General features: G+C 39.4%; 2 protein-coding genes and 1 pseudogene across 8 annotated transcripts in view; 2 read left to right on the forward strand and 1 right to left on the reverse strand.

The window, feature by feature from the left end:
• LOC122682197 (tubulin alpha-1C chain-like) overlaps window positions 1-21,336 on the reverse strand; it is a 1,110,822-nt gene that overhangs the window by 427,460 nt on the left and 662,026 nt on the right. The window lies entirely within an intron of this gene.
• Window positions 1-21,336, forward strand: part of RACGAP1 (Rac GTPase activating protein 1) — a 30,542-nt gene that overhangs the window by 4,490 nt on the left and 4,716 nt on the right. The window contains exons 1-11 of one of the 7 annotated variants that reach the window (XM_043884869.1): window positions 1,192-1,327; window positions 8,748-8,836; window positions 12,590-12,792; window positions 13,756-13,892; window positions 14,843-14,912; window positions 16,539-16,592; window positions 17,265-17,345; window positions 17,728-17,845; window positions 18,529-18,659; window positions 19,300-19,464; window positions 21,181-21,276. In XM_043884869.1, coding sequence (XP_043740804.1) covers window positions 8,752-8,836; window positions 12,590-12,792; window positions 13,756-13,892; window positions 14,843-14,912; window positions 16,539-16,592; window positions 17,265-17,345; window positions 17,728-17,845; window positions 18,529-18,659; window positions 19,300-19,464; window positions 21,181-21,276 — 1,140 coding nt within the window. In that variant the 5' untranslated portion in view covers window positions 1,192-1,327; window positions 8,748-8,751. Of the gene's footprint in view, window positions 1-1,191; window positions 1,328-1,367; window positions 1,386-1,488; window positions 1,621-1,739; window positions 1,758-7,911; window positions 7,928-8,747; window positions 8,837-12,589; window positions 12,793-13,755; window positions 13,893-14,842; window positions 14,913-16,538; window positions 16,593-17,264; window positions 17,346-17,727; window positions 17,846-18,528; window positions 18,660-19,299; window positions 19,465-21,180; window positions 21,277-21,336 lie in introns of those variants that run through there. The other 6 variants (XM_043884873.1, XM_043884891.1, XM_043884882.1 and 3 more) reach the window with 6 other exon arrangements.
• On the forward strand, window positions 2,890-3,012 carry LOC122686493 (annotated as a pseudogene).

Below are 21,336 nucleotides of genomic sequence, written 5' to 3' on the forward strand. Positions count from 1 at the left end.
AGAAACGCTGGGCTGGATGAAGCACAAGTTGGAATCAAGCTTGTCAGGAAAAATATCAATAATCTCAGATATGCAGATGACACCACCCTCATGGCAGAAAGCGAAGAAGAACTAAAGAGCCTCTTGATGAAAGTGAAAGAGGAGAGTGGAAAAAGTTGGCTTAAAACTCAACATTCAGAAAACTAAGATCATGGCATCTGGTCCCATCACTTCATGGCAAATAGATGGGGAGGCAATGGAAACAGTGTCAGACTTTATTTTTGGGGGTTCCAAAATCACTGCAGATGGTGACTGCAGCCATGAAATTACAAGACGCTTACTCCTTGGAAGAAAAGTTATGACCAACCTAGACAGCATATTAAAAAGCAGAGACATTACTTTGCTAACAAAGGTCTGCCTAGTCAAAGTATGTTTTTTCCAGTAGTCATGAATGGATGTGAGAAACTATAAAGAAAGCTGAGCGCTGAAGAATGGATGCTTTTGAACTGTGGTATTGGAGAAGACTCTTGAGAGTCCCTTGGACTGTAAGGAGATCCAACCAGTCCATCCTAAAGGGACTCAGTCCTGAATATTCATTGGAACGACTGATGCTGAAGCTGAAACACCAATACTTTGGCCACCTGATGCGAACTGACTCATTGGAAAAGACCCTGATGCTGGGAAAGATTGAAGGTGGGAGAAGGGGACGACAGAGGATGATATGGTTGGATGGCATCACCGACTCCATGGACAAGAGTCTGAGTAAACTCCGGGAGTTAGTGATGGACAGGGAGACCTGGCGAGCTGCAGTCCATGGGGGTGACAAAGAGTCGACTGAGGGACTGAACTGAACTGAACTGTCAGCTCAGTAAATCTTCCGGAATTCTTCCTATTCAATGGAGAGATGATCCACTGATCAGTTAAGAATTTCCAAAAGTCCTATTTCCGGGTCTGGGGAAAACAGGCCCAGAATAATTTGCCCTCAAAAAGTGTCATTTGCCCTTAGTCAACATGGTATCTTGAATGCCTTCAAGAAAGGGCTCCGGAGGGAGTGGGGGAAAGGGAGAAAGAAAACCCCCTAAACTGTTGACCTTAGTCAAGATGGCTGCCTTTGGCGTCGCTCTATCAGAATGCGCATGCCTATTCTTGTCCCCGCCCTTCTCCGTTGCCCTGGCATGTGCGTCAGAGCGTAGTGGGGGGGGAAACACCGCGGGAGGAATAAATTTCTCTGTGATTGGTTGGGGCAGGATTTCAAACCTGGGCTGGCGGCGCGGTGCTGGTCCGCCGTTGGGTGAGACGCGGAGGGAAGTAGAAGGCCGCCCGGGTGGGGCCAGGCGGACCCGACAAGGTGGGTGTTGGGGTCCTTCTGGCGCTGGGTTTGTTGGGGGAAGGAGGAGTCCCCGGTGGTGAGCTGTGGCCCCCCACGGGGTCGGGGTAGGGGGAGGCCGGCACCTACAGCTCCGCCGCGGCCCTCCTCCGGCCGGGGGCGCGGGCGGCCTGAGCCGCCGGTTATTTAGGGAGTGGGGGGGTTTCTTTTCGTGGCGCCATGTTTTGTGGAAAGCCGGGGGCGTCATTTTGAGATGGTGACTTCAGCAGGGCAGAAGCTACCCCAAAGAAATGGTTCTCACTTAAAGACAGAAAGTAGGTGGGGTAGCAAGACTTTTTCGAGGGTTCTTTTCGGAGGAACAAAACTTTTTCAAAGGGAAAAGCCCTGGTGTTGTAGAGGCCGAGGCGGCTTGGAGTGGAGCCCCTCTTTCTAGTGGGCTGTGAGAGTCTCGGTAAATGATGACATTTGCCTTTCTCATTAAAATCTCAGCCTTAGAAACAGCAAGGCCTTACTTTACCCTTTCACATACATCCCTGTTCATCTCTCAGCAGAGAGTCTGTAGGAGGGAGTGTATAGGATTGTGGGGTGGGTGGGAAGATAAGCTTTTTTTTTTTTTTTTTAAGAAACGTCATCGTACTCGTTAATGTGGTGGGTGAGCTTTCGAGTTATTGAAAGTGTTTAGGGAAGTCGCCTTTCCTATAGGTTAATCTTCAACAGGTATTCAGTGCAAAATTAAGTACAAGACAGTCTCGCTTGGCTTTAAAGGAGCTTGCAACTTATTTGTGCTAATAGAACTTAGAAAGATAACTGTGGTGAATCTAGTAGACCTTTACACTGTGCGTTAGTCCGGCCCTTTTAGAAGATATTTTGACACCATTTATCAAGAGTCATAAGAGATTTTTTTACCGTCTGACTTGGTACTCCAAGCCTTGGAAATGCATTTTTAAGGAACATGGCCACTTGAAGAAAAATACTGTCCACAGTGATGTTCATCTTATTCGTTCATTGAATATTTTGTCATCATTTGCCAAATGTCAGGCATTGTTCTAGGCACCAGGAGCTCATCAGTGAACAAAAATCTCTGCCTTCTTGGAAGTTAAACTATTGGGGAGACAGACAATAAGTTAATTGTCTGTTAAGTAAGATTTTTTTAAGTTTTGCCAGATAAGTAAGTTAATATGTAAATATGTTAGATGTAGATAAATGCTTTTGAGCAAAGTAAAGCAGGAGTTTGGGGGGAAGGATGCAATTTGAAAGAGTGGTTAACAATGGGACAGTGTTTTTTTTAATTGAAGTATAGTTGATTGACAGTGTCATATTAGTTTCTGGTTTACAGCAAAGTGATTCATGTTCTTTTTCATATTTTTTCTCCATTATGTATTTTCTCCATTATGGATTATTACAGGTCTTGCTATACAGTAGGACCTTGTTGTTTGTCTGTTTTATGTATAATAGTTTGTATCTGTTAATCCCAAACTCCTAATTTATCCCGCCCCCTTTCGTTTTTGGTTGCCATAAGTTGATTTTCCGTTTCTGTTTCGTAAATCAGTTCATTTGTGCTATATTTTAGATTCTACATATAAAGCTTTGCGCAGTGGCAGTATTGTAGCCAATGAGGTTTATCCGAGGCACGATTATTGCTAATAGATTCTACATATAAGCAATGTCCTATGGTATTTGTCTTTTTCTGATTTACTTCACTTAGTATGCTAATCTCTAGGTCCATCCATGTTGCTGCAAATGGCATTATTTCATTCAGGGCTGAGTAGTATTCAGTGTGTGTATATATATGTGTGTGTGTGTATAATATATATATTACATATAATACATATAATGTACACATATATAACACACACACACACACACACACACCCTTCTTTATCCATTCATCTATTAATGGACACTTAGGTTGTTTCCTTGTCTTAGCTATTGTAAGTAGTGCTGTTGTGAACATTGGGGTGCATATATTTTTTAAGCCATAGTTTTTTTCTGGATATATGCCCAGGAGTGGGATTACCAAATCACATGGCAAGTCTGTTTCTAGTTTTTCAGGACCTTCCATACTGTTTTTTCCATAATGGCTGCTCCAACTTATAATCCTTCCAACAGCATAGGAAAGTTCCCTTTTCTCCATACCCTCTCTAGCATTTGTTATTTGCAGACTTTTTAATGATGGCCGTTCTGACTTGTATGAGGTGGTACCTTATTGTGATTTAGATATGCATTTCTCTAATAATTAGTGATGTTGAACATCTTTTCATGTGCTTATGGGCCATCCGTATGAGGCAATGACATTTTAATCAATACCTGAAGAAAGAGAGGGAGTGACCATGTGAAAGAGTCTAAGTAGAGGTAATAGAAAAACAGTTACCTAAATGTTCAAGGAAGAGAACAGTTAAATAAATGTTCAACTTCTTGCAACTTAATGGAAACATGATAGAAAAAAGTAAGACACAATATATAAATCTATGATTGCAGTTCTATGAAATATGAATGCATAATGGGCAAAGATTACTTAGGGAGGTGCATATAGTTCAGGGTGGTGAGGTTTTAGTTTCACCATTTAAAAAATGTTACTTTTTTTCTGAACAGAGAAAATTAACAGTATGAAGCAGTGTTTTATATCTGCCAGATGAGTGTTTTAGATAATAAAGAGGTTGTTTTGTACTAAAATGATTACGGAATGCTTTCCATAAGTTGGTAAGACCTTGAAGAATGGAACTCTTTGGAATGGAAAGAATTCACAGAAGAAAAAAATAAAAGGAGAACTTAGTATAATGAACTGGTAATGATTTTCTGAAAAATAGTAATTTGTCTCATTCTGCTTTTTTTTTTTGGCCATGCTGCATGGGCTTGTGGGATCTTAGTTCCCCCACCAGGATAGCTGGGCCCTCTGCAGTGAAAGTGCAGAGCCTTAACTGCTGGACTGCCAGGGAATTCCGTCTTACTCCGTATTTTAATCTTCATTCATGTTGGACTGAAGATGTTCTGTTTACTCTTTCTGCAGTTGACTTGCTCATGAGAACATTTGGTTTCAAGATATTCCTTCTGCCTGCCAGTTGAATAGAGGCTTTGATATGGTGAAGCAGAAGCTGGACATTTGGGAAAAAGAATTGTTCTGAAATGCTTTTATATGAAAGCATTTTGTAGTATTGAGACAGTCTTAGGGGATGTTTTTCCTTGGCAGCAGAGAACTGGTATTGTTAATTTCTTGGGAATCTCCAGATTTAGTAATGTTTGTGAGAATGTTTTTCATCAAAACTCTTTCCTGAAAAACTCATTGCTTTGTCTTACAATATTTAACACCCTTGATGCATCTAAAACCTGATGTATAGGTCTCTTAATAATGTTGTTTGTAGGGGGAGGAAGAAGAGGATAGAGACTTTTCCCAGGATACTCTGCAGTAAGATCTGTAATAGTCTGTTATTCTGAAGGATGATGTCTGTTCTCTTGGCTGGGTGATTGAAATTAAATTGGGGACTCAAAGCAATCACACCAAGCTGAGACTCTTTCCTGGTGATGCCAAATTGCTCCCTTAGGGATACTCACAGATTGGGAATCTGTAACATAGTGACTTCTCCACCTCTGGGGCTTCTCATCAATAACAGCTGAGATTCTCTAGCACCTTTTTGTTTAAAGTGCTCCACAAACTGATTTCCGTGCTACACACAAGGATCGTTTCAGCTTTCCCAGAAGACAGCCGCCTCTGTAGTGAAAAAGCGGCAGCTGTTTTACAGCTGCGCGGCAATGCACTACAATGTGACTTTGTTTCCTTTCACGTTAGTGTGTCTCCTGGCTGTGAGCTGAGTAATAAAGGGGCAGAAATAAACAGGTATTCATCAGGGTGAAAATGTGACCCAGCAGGACAATTAAGACCGTTTTCAGTTGATATTGACTAGAATGAGTAAATTTTAGCTTTTCAAGATATCAGGGTTAGTACTGATAGAGAAAGATATTTTTGTCATCTATAAATAATTCCTGAGAGTCACTTCTATAGAACATTAATAAAAATACATAGTTCCCCAGCATATAAAGTGAAAAGGATTATATTTTCTGGTGCTGTTTTGGATTGCCCAGAGTAATTCTGTGTTAGAGGAAAAGCTAACTCAGATGCTATAAGGCTCATGTAGAAGAGCTTGTTTAAGAGCCTAGACCATGTCAACTTTTACTGTCTGCTCCCTTTTTGATCTGAAGTCCAGCTGTGGTTTGCTAATCACTGTTCTAGGATGTAAATAACAACAATCAGACAAAAACAAAACCAAAATATTTATACCCACTCTAATACCCTATAGTCTTACTGTGAGGTTTGCTTTATACAGTATAAAACTTTTATCTCCATTAATTTGTAGTATTCTGTGAGACAAATAGGGCAAGTGTTTTTGTTCCCATTTATAGATGTGTTTCAGAATTTTAAGTGACTTATCCACGGTTATACAGCAGGTAAATAAAAGAACTAAAAGTTTATCCTAGGGCTTCTGTCACCTTTATTTAACTGTTCTCTTTGTTTTCATGTATACTAAACATGTTCAGGTAGAATGGAAATGCTTTTGACAATCAAATCATGGTGGGGGACGTGTCTGTATTCATTCATGAGTTTGTTCTCTGACTTCAATTTATCAAGTGTGTGTTTTTTGTTTTTTTTTTTAAAATGCTGAGTCTTTGCAACATAGTAGTGCCAAATGTAAGGTTTCTCCTTTCAAATTTAGAGTCTAGCTGGGACATAGGATAGAAACATGGTGAAGTTAAAATAGAGTACAAGGTGAATATGCCACGTGAGCAAAGCAGTTGAGGAAAGATTGGGACCAGAGAGGTCAGTTGAAGTGAATGTTAATGACCTGCAAGTATTGAGGGGCTGGCTGTAACATGCATGAGAGAAGAATCCACAAAGCTTGGTGACTGTATTTGTAGGAAAGGGAGTAACTTAAGGTGACTCTGGGGTTTGAAACTGAGGAGAATGATAAAAATAAGAAAATCAAAGTTTGGTGTCAGGAGGAGGAGGAGGACTAGGGTAGGTCAGTGGGTAGAGTGGTTGATAATATATGTGAGGGAAGGATGTTTTCAAAATCAAGCTCAGCATCCAGGTCATCCCGAATTGAGAGCTATAGGATTGGGGTGGGGGTGGGGGGGAGAGCTGAGGGCCAGAGAAAGAAATAGGGGGTTGTCTGTAGCGATGTGATGACTCAGATGGGGTAGTTTGACAGCTGTCTCCTAGGTGCTAGGCATCGTGTTAGGAGAACAATGTAGATTGAGGTAGTTGTGTGAGATCACAGTTACTATGGTGAGATGTCCCCAAGTAGGTACTCTGTGTCTTTAGTCTTTTCAGGAATCAAGTTGTGTTTTCAAGAAAGTACCTCCACACGGTGCTCACTCTAGGGAGTGGTGTCCACAAAGAAAATAGGAAACAAGAATAGAGGAACTTGAGAAAATAAAGAATTTCTCTTAAAGGGGACAGAGAATCAGATTGTTGTCATTTAAGTTGTAAAAATCCTCTGAATTTTTTTTTTTAAATAACCAGTTTTCAGTACTCTAGTTGCACTGTCAGATTCTCCTTTTCTGCTTGTGTGCTCAGTCGTGTCTGACTCTTTTCGACCCCATGGACTGTAGCTCACCAGGCTCCTCTGTCCATGGGATTTCCCAGGCTAGAATACTGGTGTGGATTGCTATTTCCTCCTCCAGGGGAATCTTCCCAACCCAGGGATTGAACCTTTTCTGCATTCCTAGTGAAGTAGAAGTTTTTCTGTGTACTGAGCTCACTGTTGTACAATCTCAGATTATACAGATGAGGGAAGAGATGATAGACACAAATAGTATCCCATATTAAAACTGACCACTGACTTTCATTTTTCTTGGGAGCCAAAGGAATTCATCATTTGAATAGGCTACTGAATGCCCTGTCCCTGTTTTCTGTCCTGTAGCACAGAGATGTATTTGCCTTTTTTGGTCATATTGTTAGAACCCATGGGCATCTCTGTGACTTTCACATCTTTTCCTACCAGTTTTAATACTAGTCTTTTAGTTTTGTTTTCAGTTTAGAGAAAGAGCTTTGTAATAAATTTGTCGGTCTGGTTGCCTAGCAGCTTGCTGTGATTATTATGTAGCTTGGAACAGATACATTGCCATTTGAAAATCTTGGTTTCCGGCCCTGATTCAGGTATATATTGCATCCAAGCTTTGAATTGAAAGCTTTTTTGCTATTAGAGCAATCATCATACAAGTACAAATGAGTAATTCTGTAGCATTTAATAGAAAATATCTTAATGTTTATATATTCCTTTTTTCTTTGGTTTTCCCTCCCCTTTCTTGCTCTCATAGCTTATAGTACAATGTTACAAACACTATAAAGTCACTGATCCTTCATAAAAGAGTTCTTAAAATTTTATTTAGATGCATGAAAGAGGACCTGGACTAGAACGTTCAAGGGGTGATTAGGAGAACATAAGAAGAATCCTTTAATGGTATTTCGGAGGACGTTCAGTTTTCAAATGAAATTTTATTTTTTAATTTCATTTCCTTGATAATTTTCATAACATCACACTGATGTCTTTCTTTCTCAACTGTTAAATGAAGATCTTATTTCCTCAAAGTGTTCCCAGTTAAAGTCTACTTGGAATAGAAATGCCTGTAAGGACACCATTTTTAATGTAATATCAGCAAGTCTTTGGGGGGGAAATATGAAGCTTGTAATTCACTATTACAGAACACAGTAGCAAATGATTTTTCCTTTGCCCTTCTGGCTGTGAAGGTGGTGTATTGTCTCCTTGATGCCAGAATGTGGTACAACATAATCCTTTGCCTATACTTAGTATAAATTTATTAGACATAGTCCCTGCACGCAGTCCAGCAGAGAGCCCTGCATTTCAGAAATAATTCTTGTGCTGCTGAGCGGGCGATTTCCCCACTTAATCACTCGTGTGACGTCATCTGTGCCAATGGTAGGAAATGTGCTGACCATGTCCTGCGTTTTAAAAGGCAGTTGCAACATGGGTACTAGATAAAAATGAAATTAAAAATAAACCTTTTAAGTTATATTGAAAGTCTTAAAGTACAACAGGATTAAAGTGGCAGAAATGTTATATTAATCATTAGGCTCAACTAAGTAGTTGATCACCTAGTAGTCAACTGACATACTTGTCCCTAATTGCTTTCTTCTCAGCTTCAAAGTGATTGCAGAGTGGAGGAAAAGAAGTAGGCAGGAAGGGGGTGTTACATTCAGGGGACTGAAATGCTTTTGTAATTTCCAAATGAGTCTTAAAACATTCTAACTTTGTTTTTATAAAAAGGATTACACCAAACATCAGTTGTTAACTTGAGATTCTCATAGTGGTAGCTTACACATGGATGAGTCCAGATGTTAGTCACTGATCACTGTGCTGGATTGCTACCGAATCTTTTGTCTGGGGGAGATGGCAGGACCCCTAATGTATATTTGATTTCTTGGCAGAAAGATGGATACTATGATGCTGAATATGCGGAATCTGTTTGAGCAGCTTGTACGCCGCGTGGAGATTCTCAGTGAAGGAAATGAACTCCGTAAGTCATTCTGAGCTGGCCTGTGAGAAGAGAAAAAACAAGATTTCAGATACGGCTTTCTACATAGCCGAAGTGTGTTCCAACCCTAAAATTGTTTTTCATTTTGAGTTACGAAAAAAAACAGGGGTCACTTATTTGTGGTCAAAGCTTCATGGACACGGATTCTAAATGTTCACTTTTTTTCTGTAGTTATTTTTAAATGGGTTTTACCCAGATTTTTTCATTATTAAGGTTCTCTTTTCACTAAATAGTTGGCATTAGTTTCCAATTTCATTTTTGTATAACAAACTGGGCAAAATCTACTGAATTTCCAAGAATGTTGCTTTTTTTCATTAGAGGAGTAGTCGTGTACATTTTTTATCTGGGGTTTTCCCTGTTTTCTATAAAACATTTTCAATTGGAAAGGAGAAAAATGACATAATTTCTTTTTGAAGGAAGGACAATCCTTCTGCTTTCACCTACTTCGTATATTTGATGCTTAGTAATAAAGGTTTGAGGTTGGGTGGAGAGCTAGGGAGGCAAAGGAGGTGGTGATAGAATAGTCTTCTGGGAAGTAGATTAGTGACAAAGAAAGGTGGAGCTGATAGCTCTGACTTAAGTGATCTAAGGGAGTTATTCTTTACCAGCTTTTCTTTGTGTTACCATCCTCTCCTATTTCAGATTTTCATGAATACCTAATTCAGTGGGTGTTGCTGCTAAGTCAGTCTCATAAAAGTAATGCAAGAACTAAGTCTTAAAAATCTTCATAGTACTTACTGTAGTGTGTTGCTTGTGCCATTCAATACTTTCTTTAATTTGATTCATGCTTTTAATAGCTTTCATTTACTTACAGCCCTTTCAAAACAATATTCTATTTTCTCTAATAACTGTTGCATGACCCTGTCATCTGGTACCAACTCAGTAACCATGATGGCATACTAATTAGGCTTTTCTTTGAGGTCACATCATCTCAGAAGACAGATTGTTTTGGAGTGGGGAAGAGATCTTAAAATTCAGGTTCACTCAGCATATATTCAGTGAGAACCTATCACAGCTTCTAGCACATGTAGAGGGAAAGGGATGATGAAATGACTTCATGGAAAAAACTAGGGTTTGACTTGAGCCTTCAATTGGATATAGATCCCAACAGACAGAGATAGAGATAAAAGAGGTCATTGAGTGTTAAAGGAGATGAGTGGAGGCAAGAGGGTGTGGGATGTGAGGTGAATAAGAGTAAGTGGGGAATGACTTAATCAGAGCCATGCTCTTGGAAGGTTACCCTGCCAGAGGTGGCGGCTACATTAGAGGTGGAGGCTGGGAGGCTGATTAGGTGGTTGCCCTAGCTCAGGAAAGAGGCAGTGGGGAGCCCTAACTGGAGTGATGATTGTGAACATGGAAATGGGTGGAAGAGACTGTGATAATATCACTAGGAGGAGGCAGCTGATGGCATGTGGGGGCAGAGGGAGGAATTTGAGGTTTGGAATCTCAGTAACTAGTGCTGGCTTTTAACTGTTAATTCTGTCTGTGAGTTAGGAATTTTGCCACAAGGATTTGGAGATAAATGAGATACTAGGTTGTGAAAATACCTATGGAAAAAATATGCCATAAAAATACAAGATATTTATTCTTATAGGAACCTTTATTTTATAAGTAACTTTCTATCTTTCCTTAATTTCTGTTACAAAGTAGAGGTACATTTTATACCCTCTTCGAATCCCTAACTTGGAATGTTGGCTTTTGAGGAACTTAAATGACTTAATGTCTTCTAGACTCTACAGTCTCCTTTTCTGCAACCTCTCTAGTCTGTCATCTTCTTAGAGCCTAGGAATTCTTCCCATGCCTAAGTGTCCCCTGACTCCTTACTCTTGCTTTTCATCATTGTAACTTCATTCCTTTCTCTTTTTTTATTAGTCATGTATCTTATGTATCTTAGTCATGTATGCAAATGCTCTGGTTTTGGTCTAATATAAATGAGTATTTAATCATTTGTATTAAAATAGGAATGCCTTCCTTTAAATGAACTGATACTTTATTTGGTTTCAGTTCTGTTGTCCAGTTCAGTTAGATCTGTAACATATGCCATTTAACAATGAATGGTAATTAAACCCCAAATAAGACTGTTCAAGGAGTATCCTAAAGAACAAGCTAACCAGCAAATTAGGTCAAGTGAAAATCTTTTCATTCTTAAATTGTTTTTCAATTCAGGAAATAGTTGAGTGTGTAGGCAACACTGTATTTAGAAACATTGACCACAGTGTAGATCTAGAAAGTTTTTAGACTATGGAAAGTGTGTTTCCTGTTCTTTATTTTTGAAAAAGGGAAGTATTACATACATTGAAAAATACGCAAACAATAAGTTCTTCGCTTGGTGAATCGTGAGAGTAAAATGTGACTAAGAACCAGCTCTTGTTTTTAAATTTTTTCTTTGTGAATCTATAATTTTGAAATACTTAAAGTTGCAAAAGGATATATTGTTTTCTTTTTTCAGTTAAGGAGGGAAAAAACCCCTTAGTAATGTGTTCTAAACTGTTAACTGAACTGGTATATCATTTACAACTATTTGAATTGTGATAATATATTTTACTTTTTGAGATCCTTGATATTTGTATCATCTGAGATAACTAGGTCATAATATCCTATTTTGCTAGAATCTGTTGTTTACTAAAAACCTGTTTCCTTGTGTGTCAGAATCAGTTTCTCTAGATTGAATTGTTATCCTAATTTGTAAGTTTGAAATTTGGTCAAATAGTTAAAATTGCTTTAAAAAAGCACTATATTATTTCTATGCTCTTATGTTAAATTCGAATAGGAAAGGCTCCCTTATTACCAGAGAATTTGCTAGCTTTGTGTGAATTTGGCCTAGTTTCCACCGTAAACTGGGTTAATTTGACCAGCAGCAGATGTACACCTTGGAAAGTTCCTCCACGATGCTGGTGGAGTGATGGCTTAGAGATACATTGAGGTTAACTAGAGAATAGTAAGGCATTGTAGAATTGTCTTTGCAGTAGTCTTTGCAGGTGATAAGAATGAATGCCACCAGGGTTGTCATGCTTTGAGGTGCTGCCTTGGAAGTGATGCTTCCTTTGCAGACATTTGAAGAGAGTCCACATTCCTCTTATCAGTGAGTCATCCAAAGCTAGTAAGATCTTCTCTTCCTGTGTCTTTGCAACTGGAATATTTACATACCCTTCAGGGCTGTGTTAAACAGCAAAAGCAAATTGGCTCTTTACTTTCAAATCAATATTTGTATAATTATACAGCTGAATGCGATTGCAGGCCTAGACATCTGTAATATTAATCTACATCTACTGGAGCATATTACAGCAGTTACATTTGAATTTGCTGTTTAACGCCTCTTTGGTGCAGCAACGTGTGACTCTAAAGGAGGCTGTTTTTATTTTATGGCCTAACTGTCCTGGTGCATGACAGCTGCCCCGAAGGTTTCCTCCTTTGATTGCCTTCTGTTCAGGGGCTTTCACTGTTAGTGTTACATCTGGAGCCAGGTGACTAATGAGTTACTTATTCCATAGCAGATGCCACTGGCTAAGCCAAAAGTAAGTGGCCTATTGGAATAGGAGTTGCTCCCCACAAAACTTTTGACCAGAGTGATGAACATACATCCAGGATCTGCTCCTGGTTATTTTCAGCTGGATTTGCCCATAATTCAACTGGTTCCTAATTATGCACTTGGAGTAAATCTAACTGGTGAACTCATTTATTACAGCATTTATACTGTTTGGTGCTTGAATTATTAAAGTTTCCCCCTTTTCTTAGAATTTATCCAGTTGGCAAAGGACTTTGAAGATTTTCGTAAAAAGTGGCAGAGAACAGACCACGAGCTGGGCAAATACAAGGATCTTTTGATGAAAGCAGAGACTGAGCGTAGTGCTCTGGATGTTAAGCTGAAACATGCACGCAATCAGGTGGATGTTGAGATCAAACGGAGACAGCGAGCTGAGGCTGACTGTGAAAAGCTGGTGTGTATTGTTTTTATGCTAGCACTGTGACAGTGGGGGTGCCCAGTTTCTTCTTCATTAAAGAGTTAGAAGCAGTTTGTCCATGATTGGAGCTAAAATTGCAACCAGAAATACTATTCTTCATAGGTTGAAATTTAAATTTTTAACATTTTTTCTCCTTTAGATCTTAAACATTTACTTAATATACAGATTTCAAATGAGAATTTAAAGAGTTAGGGGGAAAGGCAGGGAAATCCTTGCATATTTGATCTATTTCTTATTGTTGATTATAAGTGCTACCTAGAACATCCTCATGTAAGATAGTAATAGCTAGTACTTTGTCATGATATAGGCAGGACAATTCTTAAGTCTTCATTATGGCTCTTAATTTAGGATAAAGGGTTATCTGTGTTCAACCAATATGAACACTGGGACATAGAGCACTGTCATTTTGATGTACCAGAGTGGGTCATGGTACAAAGGAAGCCCTTACTAGGAGGGACTAATCCATCTCGGTGTACTGTTAGACGCCTCAGTAAGCTCAAATCGTCTGGTTCCAGTGCATCACAGCTTTGTATCCATTTTAATGCATTTCGCTCCACTATTTAGAAAGGTGGGTGGCTGCTTTGATCTGTAGAAGCCAATAATTGTCCTGATAAGATGACACTAAAGTGTTTTTGCTCTGTGAAATCTATTTTGGGACTCTGATTTTGCAGTCTTCTCCTCTCTTGAATTAGCTGTTTGATCCAAAAGTCTTGTAGCAGAAACCTCACTATTCTAGACAGAGTTCATTTTACCAGTCAGAAATCAGAGACGCAATCTGGGCTTGATGTGAATTAATATGCTATTGGTGTAGCAGCCTTCCTGAAGGCTCATTTGCATAATGCTGTATTTTAATGTCTTCTGGTCTGCCTGTCCCATAAATTTAAGGTGAAGCTTTCTCCCCTGGTTAGTTAGGATGTTTTACTCTGCTTTGGTCTGTAGGAAAGACAGATTCAGCTGATTCGAGAGATGCTCATGTGTGACACATCTGGCAGCATTCAACTAAGTGAGGAGCAAAAATCAGCTCTGGCTTTTCTCAACAGAGGCCAACCATCCAGCGGCAATGCTGGGAACAAAAGGTGGGGGAACTGCATCTGTTATCCAATCACAAGGAACACGGCTCTCAGAAGTTCTTATTATCTAAACTCTTAAATATACTGCTTTTGGAATGTGTGCTAAATAAAACAGAAAAAGACTTTGAAGGAAGGGTGTGTGGGAAATAAAGGTGCAGGGGCTTCCCGTTTTATTTTTTTATCTCAGGTTTTTTCATTAAGGGTAAAATTTGACGTTGGTGCACAATTGCACCAACATCAATAATCCTGCACATTGCTAAGAAACCTAAAGGTGGAAGTGGCAGTTCAGCAGTACTTCAGTGTTTACTCTCTAGAGAGCTCTCGTAGTTCTGGTTCAGAAAGACCCTCTGTGAGCCAAGACCAGACAATAATTTTGGTTCTACTGCATTGTTATTTAAAATAGTCTCAACCAAGCTTTGAATTAACACCCCCAATACAATACATAGGGAAAGGTCAGCACTCTTTGAGCTATATATTTTGTTGTCTGGTTGTTTTATGGGGAATCTTTATAACTAAGAAGATGTACAGGCTTAATTTCTTAAAAAGCTAATGCTGGGTAATTCTCTCTTGTAGAAAACAACCACAGTTGGGATCAAACTGAACTTCACTCTTCTGCCTTGTGACTTTTTAGCAGCCTGTAGTATAGACTCAGCAGGAAATAGCACCTATACCCCTGAGTGTAGCTTTCAACTGCTGTTATGAGACCTTTGCTGAAATAGCAACTGTGCTGCATGTGTGCTTGTGTGTGCACACACACACTAACACACATACACGTAGTCCCCCTTGAAAACCGTAAAAAGCAGCCCACCACAGCTAGGGTTTGAGCTTGTAGTTATCTCCACAGGGAAGATGTTGCTGTGAAATTGCTGATGTTACCTGACCAGTGTGACTTCTTCTGGTGTTGGTGGATTTTATTTTCCACAGTCTTGTTTCTAACTACTATTTCACTCATCTAGACTGTCAACCATTGATGAATCTGGTTCCATTTTATCGGATATCAGCTTTGACAAGACCGATGAATCCCTGGTAATGAACACTTGATTTCTGAGAATTATCTATTTTTCTTAACCCTGATCCCTCAGGAATCTCTCTTCTGTCCTCTCTTCTGAAATTCCCTTATTACTATTTTATTAGTTGATATGTTATAGATACCAACTAGCTTTTAAAAATATAAATACACACAAGCCTGTAAGAGATTGGCTTATATATTTAGACTTTGGAAGTGAGAATATAGAATTTAGGATTTGGCATGAGGTTAAATTTATTTAATGAATCTGTGAGCTGCCTGTACTAATTGATTATTACATCTTGACTTTTTAAAACCCCAGCTAGGAAAAAAAAAATTATCAAGACTCTATCCAGGCAGGCTTTATTTGCTGCTCTTGGCGAGAGTAGACGTGTGCCTTATTTCTAAATTAAATTGGTTCTTAGGATAACTTAGTCATACTTCACAATTAGAAGGAAACCAGTGCCTTGGAACTTCAGCCCAAAGGCTGATGAAAGTTTCCAGGTACTAGGTAATGCCTCAATGAGCAGTGGTTCACCTGTCTGAGCTCTTTGTTACCCTGCTGTTGTGGGGCAGCACCCTTCTTGTAATGTATGGTGGTGTTTCTGCATAAAAGGTCATACCCTGATATTCAGTCTTTGTTCCAGAGACTGGCAGCTTATTGGTTTGTGTAGCGTTCCTATTTGACTGGTGGAAAGCTAGCAAACAAAACAATAAATCAGGGGGTTATTGGTAGTTGGTCATTTGATGATAGCAAAACAAATGACAACTACCTGTTACATAGGCTTGGAGTTTTCTGTCCAAATTCAGAGTTTGACTAGGGCAGTAATTGCTCTTTTGTAGATATTAATATTAGGTATTACCTTTTTGGAATAAGGAATGACACAGTTTGGGATTTGTAATAAAACTAGGATATATTTCTAGCTGATTTTAGAGCTAAACCTATGGTGTAATATCTGTTGTAACTGAAGCTGAATCAAACAACCAGTAGCTAAATTACTTGACCATAAATTGGAAAGGTTAAATTTATTTAGCTAAGCTATAATATATACAACTGTTTAGGGGTTTTGTGTTTTCAGGGATTATCAGGGTCAGGAGGTCATAGGTAGCTACTAAAGATGAATGCAGATGGTTAAAGTGAGTGAAGTGAAACTAGACCACAGTGAAAGACAAATGAATGACTCTTTAGGGCCCAAGGAGGAGGTATGATTGAGAGATGTGAATCCTAAACTATAACTTTTAAAGTGGCTGCATTGTACAGAACATCGAATTAGATGGTAGCAGTCCCTTATGAGCAAGGATCACATCTAAACCATTAGTACAGTGCCCACCATTCTCTGAGTTCTAAAACTAATTACAAAAATAATCAGAAACAAAGGACCAGGTGCTGAAGATAATCACGACGGAAGTTGATTCTTTAACCTTTTCTTGCCTCTGTGGTATTGATTCCTGATTCTATTATAATAGCTTCAATTTTGGAAAGAAGGCATGTTCACTTACCATAGCACTATGGCTATAACATTTGAGAATTGTGAATTAGATATTCTGACTCAGGAGGTTTTTAAAATTGTCTGTAAATGTATTTGCATAGGGTTTAGGGGAGGCCTAACCAAAGAAGGAAATTAATACAGTATAATTGTCAACAGGATTGGGATTCTTCTTTGGTAAAGACTTTTAAACTGAAGAAGAGAGAAAAGAGGGTATGTATGGTTTTGTTTACTTTTGGGTTTGTGTATGTGTGTCTGTTTTTACTTAGTAGCAATAAAAGAGTTTCCTCTGGAAATGTTGCCGTTGTGCTGCATTCCTGACATGTTGCTCTATCTGGTGTTAAACACATATTACAAGTGAATCTATGTTGGGGGCGGGGGCAGTATTGATGTTCCCTGAGGTAGTAAACTCAGGACGGAATCCTGTCCTGCCTGTTTCACTATTCTGAGCTGATTTCAGTTCATTCATGGAGAGGAAAAGGATCTATTTAAGTTTGTTTTGAGATGTCATATGAATTTTTATGCAGAATTTTTGTGCTCTAATATAAGTTTCAGATGAAATGTGTGTATAATGGGATATACAGAGATCTATCTGTACTTGTTTAGGGTCCTTAATATGTTTCTAGGACTTCATGTCCTTAGATAGGATTACACTCTACTTTTTCTGGTGCTGCCATCTAAATTTTTCCAAAGTTTGCTTGTTCTTCTAGGGCACTGAGGGCCTTTTTGTGGAAATAGGCTGTGAGAGAGTGCACATTGTTTGTTATTTCCTGCAGCTCTGGTACCTAGGACTTGCATCCAAGTTGTCTAATGGAATAATTTTATTTTTTGTGCTTCACATCTCCTATCTGGCACTAAAGTTCTTGGTTTTTGCCCCATTTCTAGCGCTCGAATAGCCGACAGTTTGTTGACGGTCCCCCTGGACCTGTAAAGAAAACGCGTTCCATTGGCTCCACCGCAGACCAGGTAAGAATAACTACGCTGAGAGAATTGTGGTCTTGAACGTAGCAAAGTGCAGTGGCCCCAAGCATAAAAAAATCCCAAGTCAACATTGCAGTATTATTTTGAAAGAGATGTTTGGTGAAAGTTTTTTTCTGTACTAGGATCCTTATTATCCATGTGAATAGAATAGTAAACAACTTCAGCTTCATGTTTGTTCTCAGTTACTTGTATGTACACCTCTGTGACCTGTATTTTTATTTGAAAATATTAGATTCCAACTTTAAGAGTATTTAGGGCTGGGGACTTAAGCCCTTGCTAAGACTCAGGAATTTTTTAACTACTCCAAACCACCTATAGTTGAAGGGAAATTAGATTTATCCTTCCCTCATTACTGCCTTTGTTTCAGGGAAATGAATCCATAGTAGCAAAAACTACAGTGACTGTTCCCAATGATGGCGGGCCCATTGAGGCTGTGTCCACTATCGAAACTGTGCCATATTGGACCCGGAGCCGAAGGAAAACAGGTCCGCTGGGTTTGTTTCTGAATTGCCTGTGTAAAAACAGCTGGTAAAATCCAGGGAGAACTGGTTTCTTAGAACCCTCATGAGGCAGGGGCTGGATGTTTTGGGTAGTTTACTGTTGCTTACTGAGAGACAGAGCTCTGTTTTTGTCATGCCCTGCTGTGGCTTGCTAGCCTGACCTACACCACTGGTGTGTAACTTGTCTCTCTGGAAACTGTTTTGCATAGTTCACTTCTGGGTGGTGTTATAGATTCCTGATTATCTACTAATTATATTGTATATTTGGCTGTGTCGAATCTTTGTTGCGGCACTCAGGATCTTTGTTGTAGCATGTAGGTTTCTTTGGTTGTGGCTCACAGGCTGTTTAGTTCCCCTGCAGCTTGTGGGATGTTTCCCAACATGGAAGACATGTTTCCTATCCATGTCCCCCAGCACTGGAAGGCAGATTCTTAATCACTGGACCGCCAGGAAAGTCCCTACCAGTTATATCAGAATTGAAGTTAAAATTCAGAAGGGAGAATTACCTGGCGGTCCAGTGGTTAGGACTTTACACCGTCACTGCCAAGGACCTTGGGGTCAGTCCCTGGTTGAGGAACTAAGATCTCACAAGCCTCAAGGTGCGGCAAAAAAAATTCAGAAGGAACAAAATAGCTAAGACACAAAGCTTGGAGTTGTCTGTTTTCTAGGTACTTTACAGCCTTGGAACAGTGACTCCACATTGAGCAGCAGGCAGCCGGAGCCAAAAACCGAAACAGACGGCTCCAGCACTCCACAAAGCAATGGGGGGATGCGCCTGCACGACTTCGTCTCTAAGACGGTAAAACTGGGGTTGCTGCTGCTCTGGGACACATCTAATTTTTCAATGGTGGGCGTAATATTTGCTAATCACAAATTTAAATATTTAGTGTTGTAAAGTTAAATGTCAAATTTCCTTCCTCCTTCTCATCCTACTCTCCAGGGTAATAGAGGGTGTGTATCTTTCCATTCTGTGAGTGATATTAAAAGAAAGCAACTTTTCAGAAGCAGTTTTTGCTTTATCGTGATGTGTATTTACAGTTCATGCTTGAATATGGCACATCTTAACTTTGTCCCATTTGATTTCTGGTAAAAATCCAAGCAAGCTGACAGGGGCACAGAGGCATTAACTGACTTGTTTGAGCCACAGGACAGTAAGTAGCAAAGTTTAACACAGAGGTTTTCTGACTCCTTGCCAACAAATTCTTTCCACTAGTGTATGGTGATCCCTTCCAACTGGATGCCCTTATGCAAATTACTTAGCCTCTTCTTGCTTGTTTCCTTATCTAAAAAAAAAAACCTATAGGATTATTGTGAGAACTACACAAGTAAAAAAATGTGTGTAAAGGGATGAGAAAGCTGTTGGGCACATGCTGAGTGCTTAGTAAGTGTTGATTGATGATAAATGTTCTAATTCATACCATTCCCTGTTTCATCCTCAGGTTATTAAACCCGAATCTTGTGTACCATGTGGAAAGCGAATAAAATTTGGCAAGCTGTCTCTGAAGTGTCGAGACTGTCGTGTGGTCTCTCATACAGAATGTCGGGACCGCTGTCCGCTTCCCTGTATTCCTACCCTGATAGGGACACCTGTCAAGATTGGAGAAGTATGTATGACCTATGGGAGTTCTCACTGTGTTATGACTTTGTTAGCTTTTAAAAGTTTCTGTGCTCAGTCGCTTCAGTCTGTTAAACCCCTTGTGACCCCATGGACCGTGGTCTTCCAGGCTCCTTTGTCCGTGGGGATTCTCCAGGGAAGAATACTGGAGTGGGTTGCCATGCCCTCCTCCAGGTGATCTTCCCAACCTAGTGATAGACCCTGCGTCTCCTGCATCGTAGGTGGATTCTTTATCTCTGAGCCACCAGAGAAGCCCTTTAAAAGCTTATGGTCATTTTTTTCAAAAATTAATGATGCCATGTACATTTCCTCCCTCAAATAGTGAATATAAATTATAAAATGTTAACTTGAAGAATCCTGTTTGGGTTTGTCTGTCTGATTAGTAGCCTTTCTAAACCAAATTCTTCTTCCTTTTCTTCCCCTCCCTTCCCCTTTCTCTTTCCCTTCCTTTCCTTATTTTCCTCCTTTTTCCTTCTCCTTTCCCTCCTTTCACTTCCTTTTCTTCTTTTCCTTCCCGTCCCCATCCCATCTAATTTTGTAAAATTTCAAACATATACCAAAGTAGAGAGATGAGTATAACTAACTCTGATTCTTATCATTCAACTTTCATGATCTCTGACTCATGTCCAGTTTTGATTTGTTAATACCCCCATCTCCTCCTGCTGACACTGTTCAGTGAATTACTTTGAAGCAAATCCCAGCCATGATATAATTTCATCTTTGAATCTTCTTTCTCTTATGTTAGAGATATTCCATACTAGGCTATTAAGATTAGATTCATTTCTAAAATTTGATACAATTCATTAAGAAATTATTATTAGAAGCAACATTAGCAAGAATCAAAACAAAATGATTGAGCTGCTACTCAGCCTCCAGCAAATCAAATATTACTTTTCTGTAATCTTTTTTTTTTTCTTTTAATGCATGATTCCCATTTAATCTTTATTTTTTTTCTGGTTGTGCTGGGTTTTCTTGCTACTTGAGGGCTTCCTCTAGTTGGCAGTGAGTGGCCCTACTCTTTGTTGTGGAACACGGGCGGCTTTTGTTGTGAAGCACAGACTTGAGGCCCATGTCTCAGTAGTTGTGGTGCATGGGCTTAGTTGCTCTGTGGCATGTGGAATCTTCTCAGACCAGGGATTGAACCCATGTCCCCTGCATTGGAGGTGGATTCTTATCCACCATACTACTAGGAAAGTCCTTCTTTAATCTTAAGAGTTTTTATCCATGCATGTAATTTTTTTACAGATTTTCTGTAATATAGAGCCACGGAGTTCTCTCCTACAGATTGGTGTGTGTCATAGTCAACTGAGTTGTATTATATAATTTTTCTTACTAAGAATAATTACAGGATAGAACAGATTTTTTAGAGTAATAAATTAGTTTATATTACACTCCGTACCTGTTATCTCATTATTGCTTTCTTTCTGATGCCCTTGACTGTAAGAGGAGCAGGGGTAGAGTTGTAGCTAGTGATCTTATTACTTGTTCATGCGAGAGTGTGGTATATGTGACCATAAATCAGTCCTGGTGTAGAGGTAGGAAAAATAATTGAGTGGCTCTAGTCTTATTTATGCTTTGGGAAGAGGAATTTTAAAGTAGGCATGATGTCCTAGCCTCAGTATTAGTCTGGGGATGGCTCTTCCCGTTGGTCTTCATCTACTAGTCTAAGTGGTATAAATAATAACTTTAAACTCACCTTTTTCAGGGAATGCTGGCAGATTATGTGTCCCAGACTTCTCCAATGATCCCATCAATTGTTGTCCACTGTGTCAATGAGATTGAGCAAAGAGGGCTGACCGAGGTAAGAGTCTACCCTTGGAGAGGGTGAGTTTGTTATTTGCGTCAGTAATTAAGAGGTTTT

The sequence above is a fragment of the Cervus elaphus genome, chromosome 3 (assembly GCF_910594005.1).
Source record: "Cervus elaphus chromosome 3, mCerEla1.1, whole genome shotgun sequence".
NCBI lineage: Eukaryota > Metazoa > Chordata > Mammalia > Artiodactyla > Cervidae > Cervus > Cervus elaphus.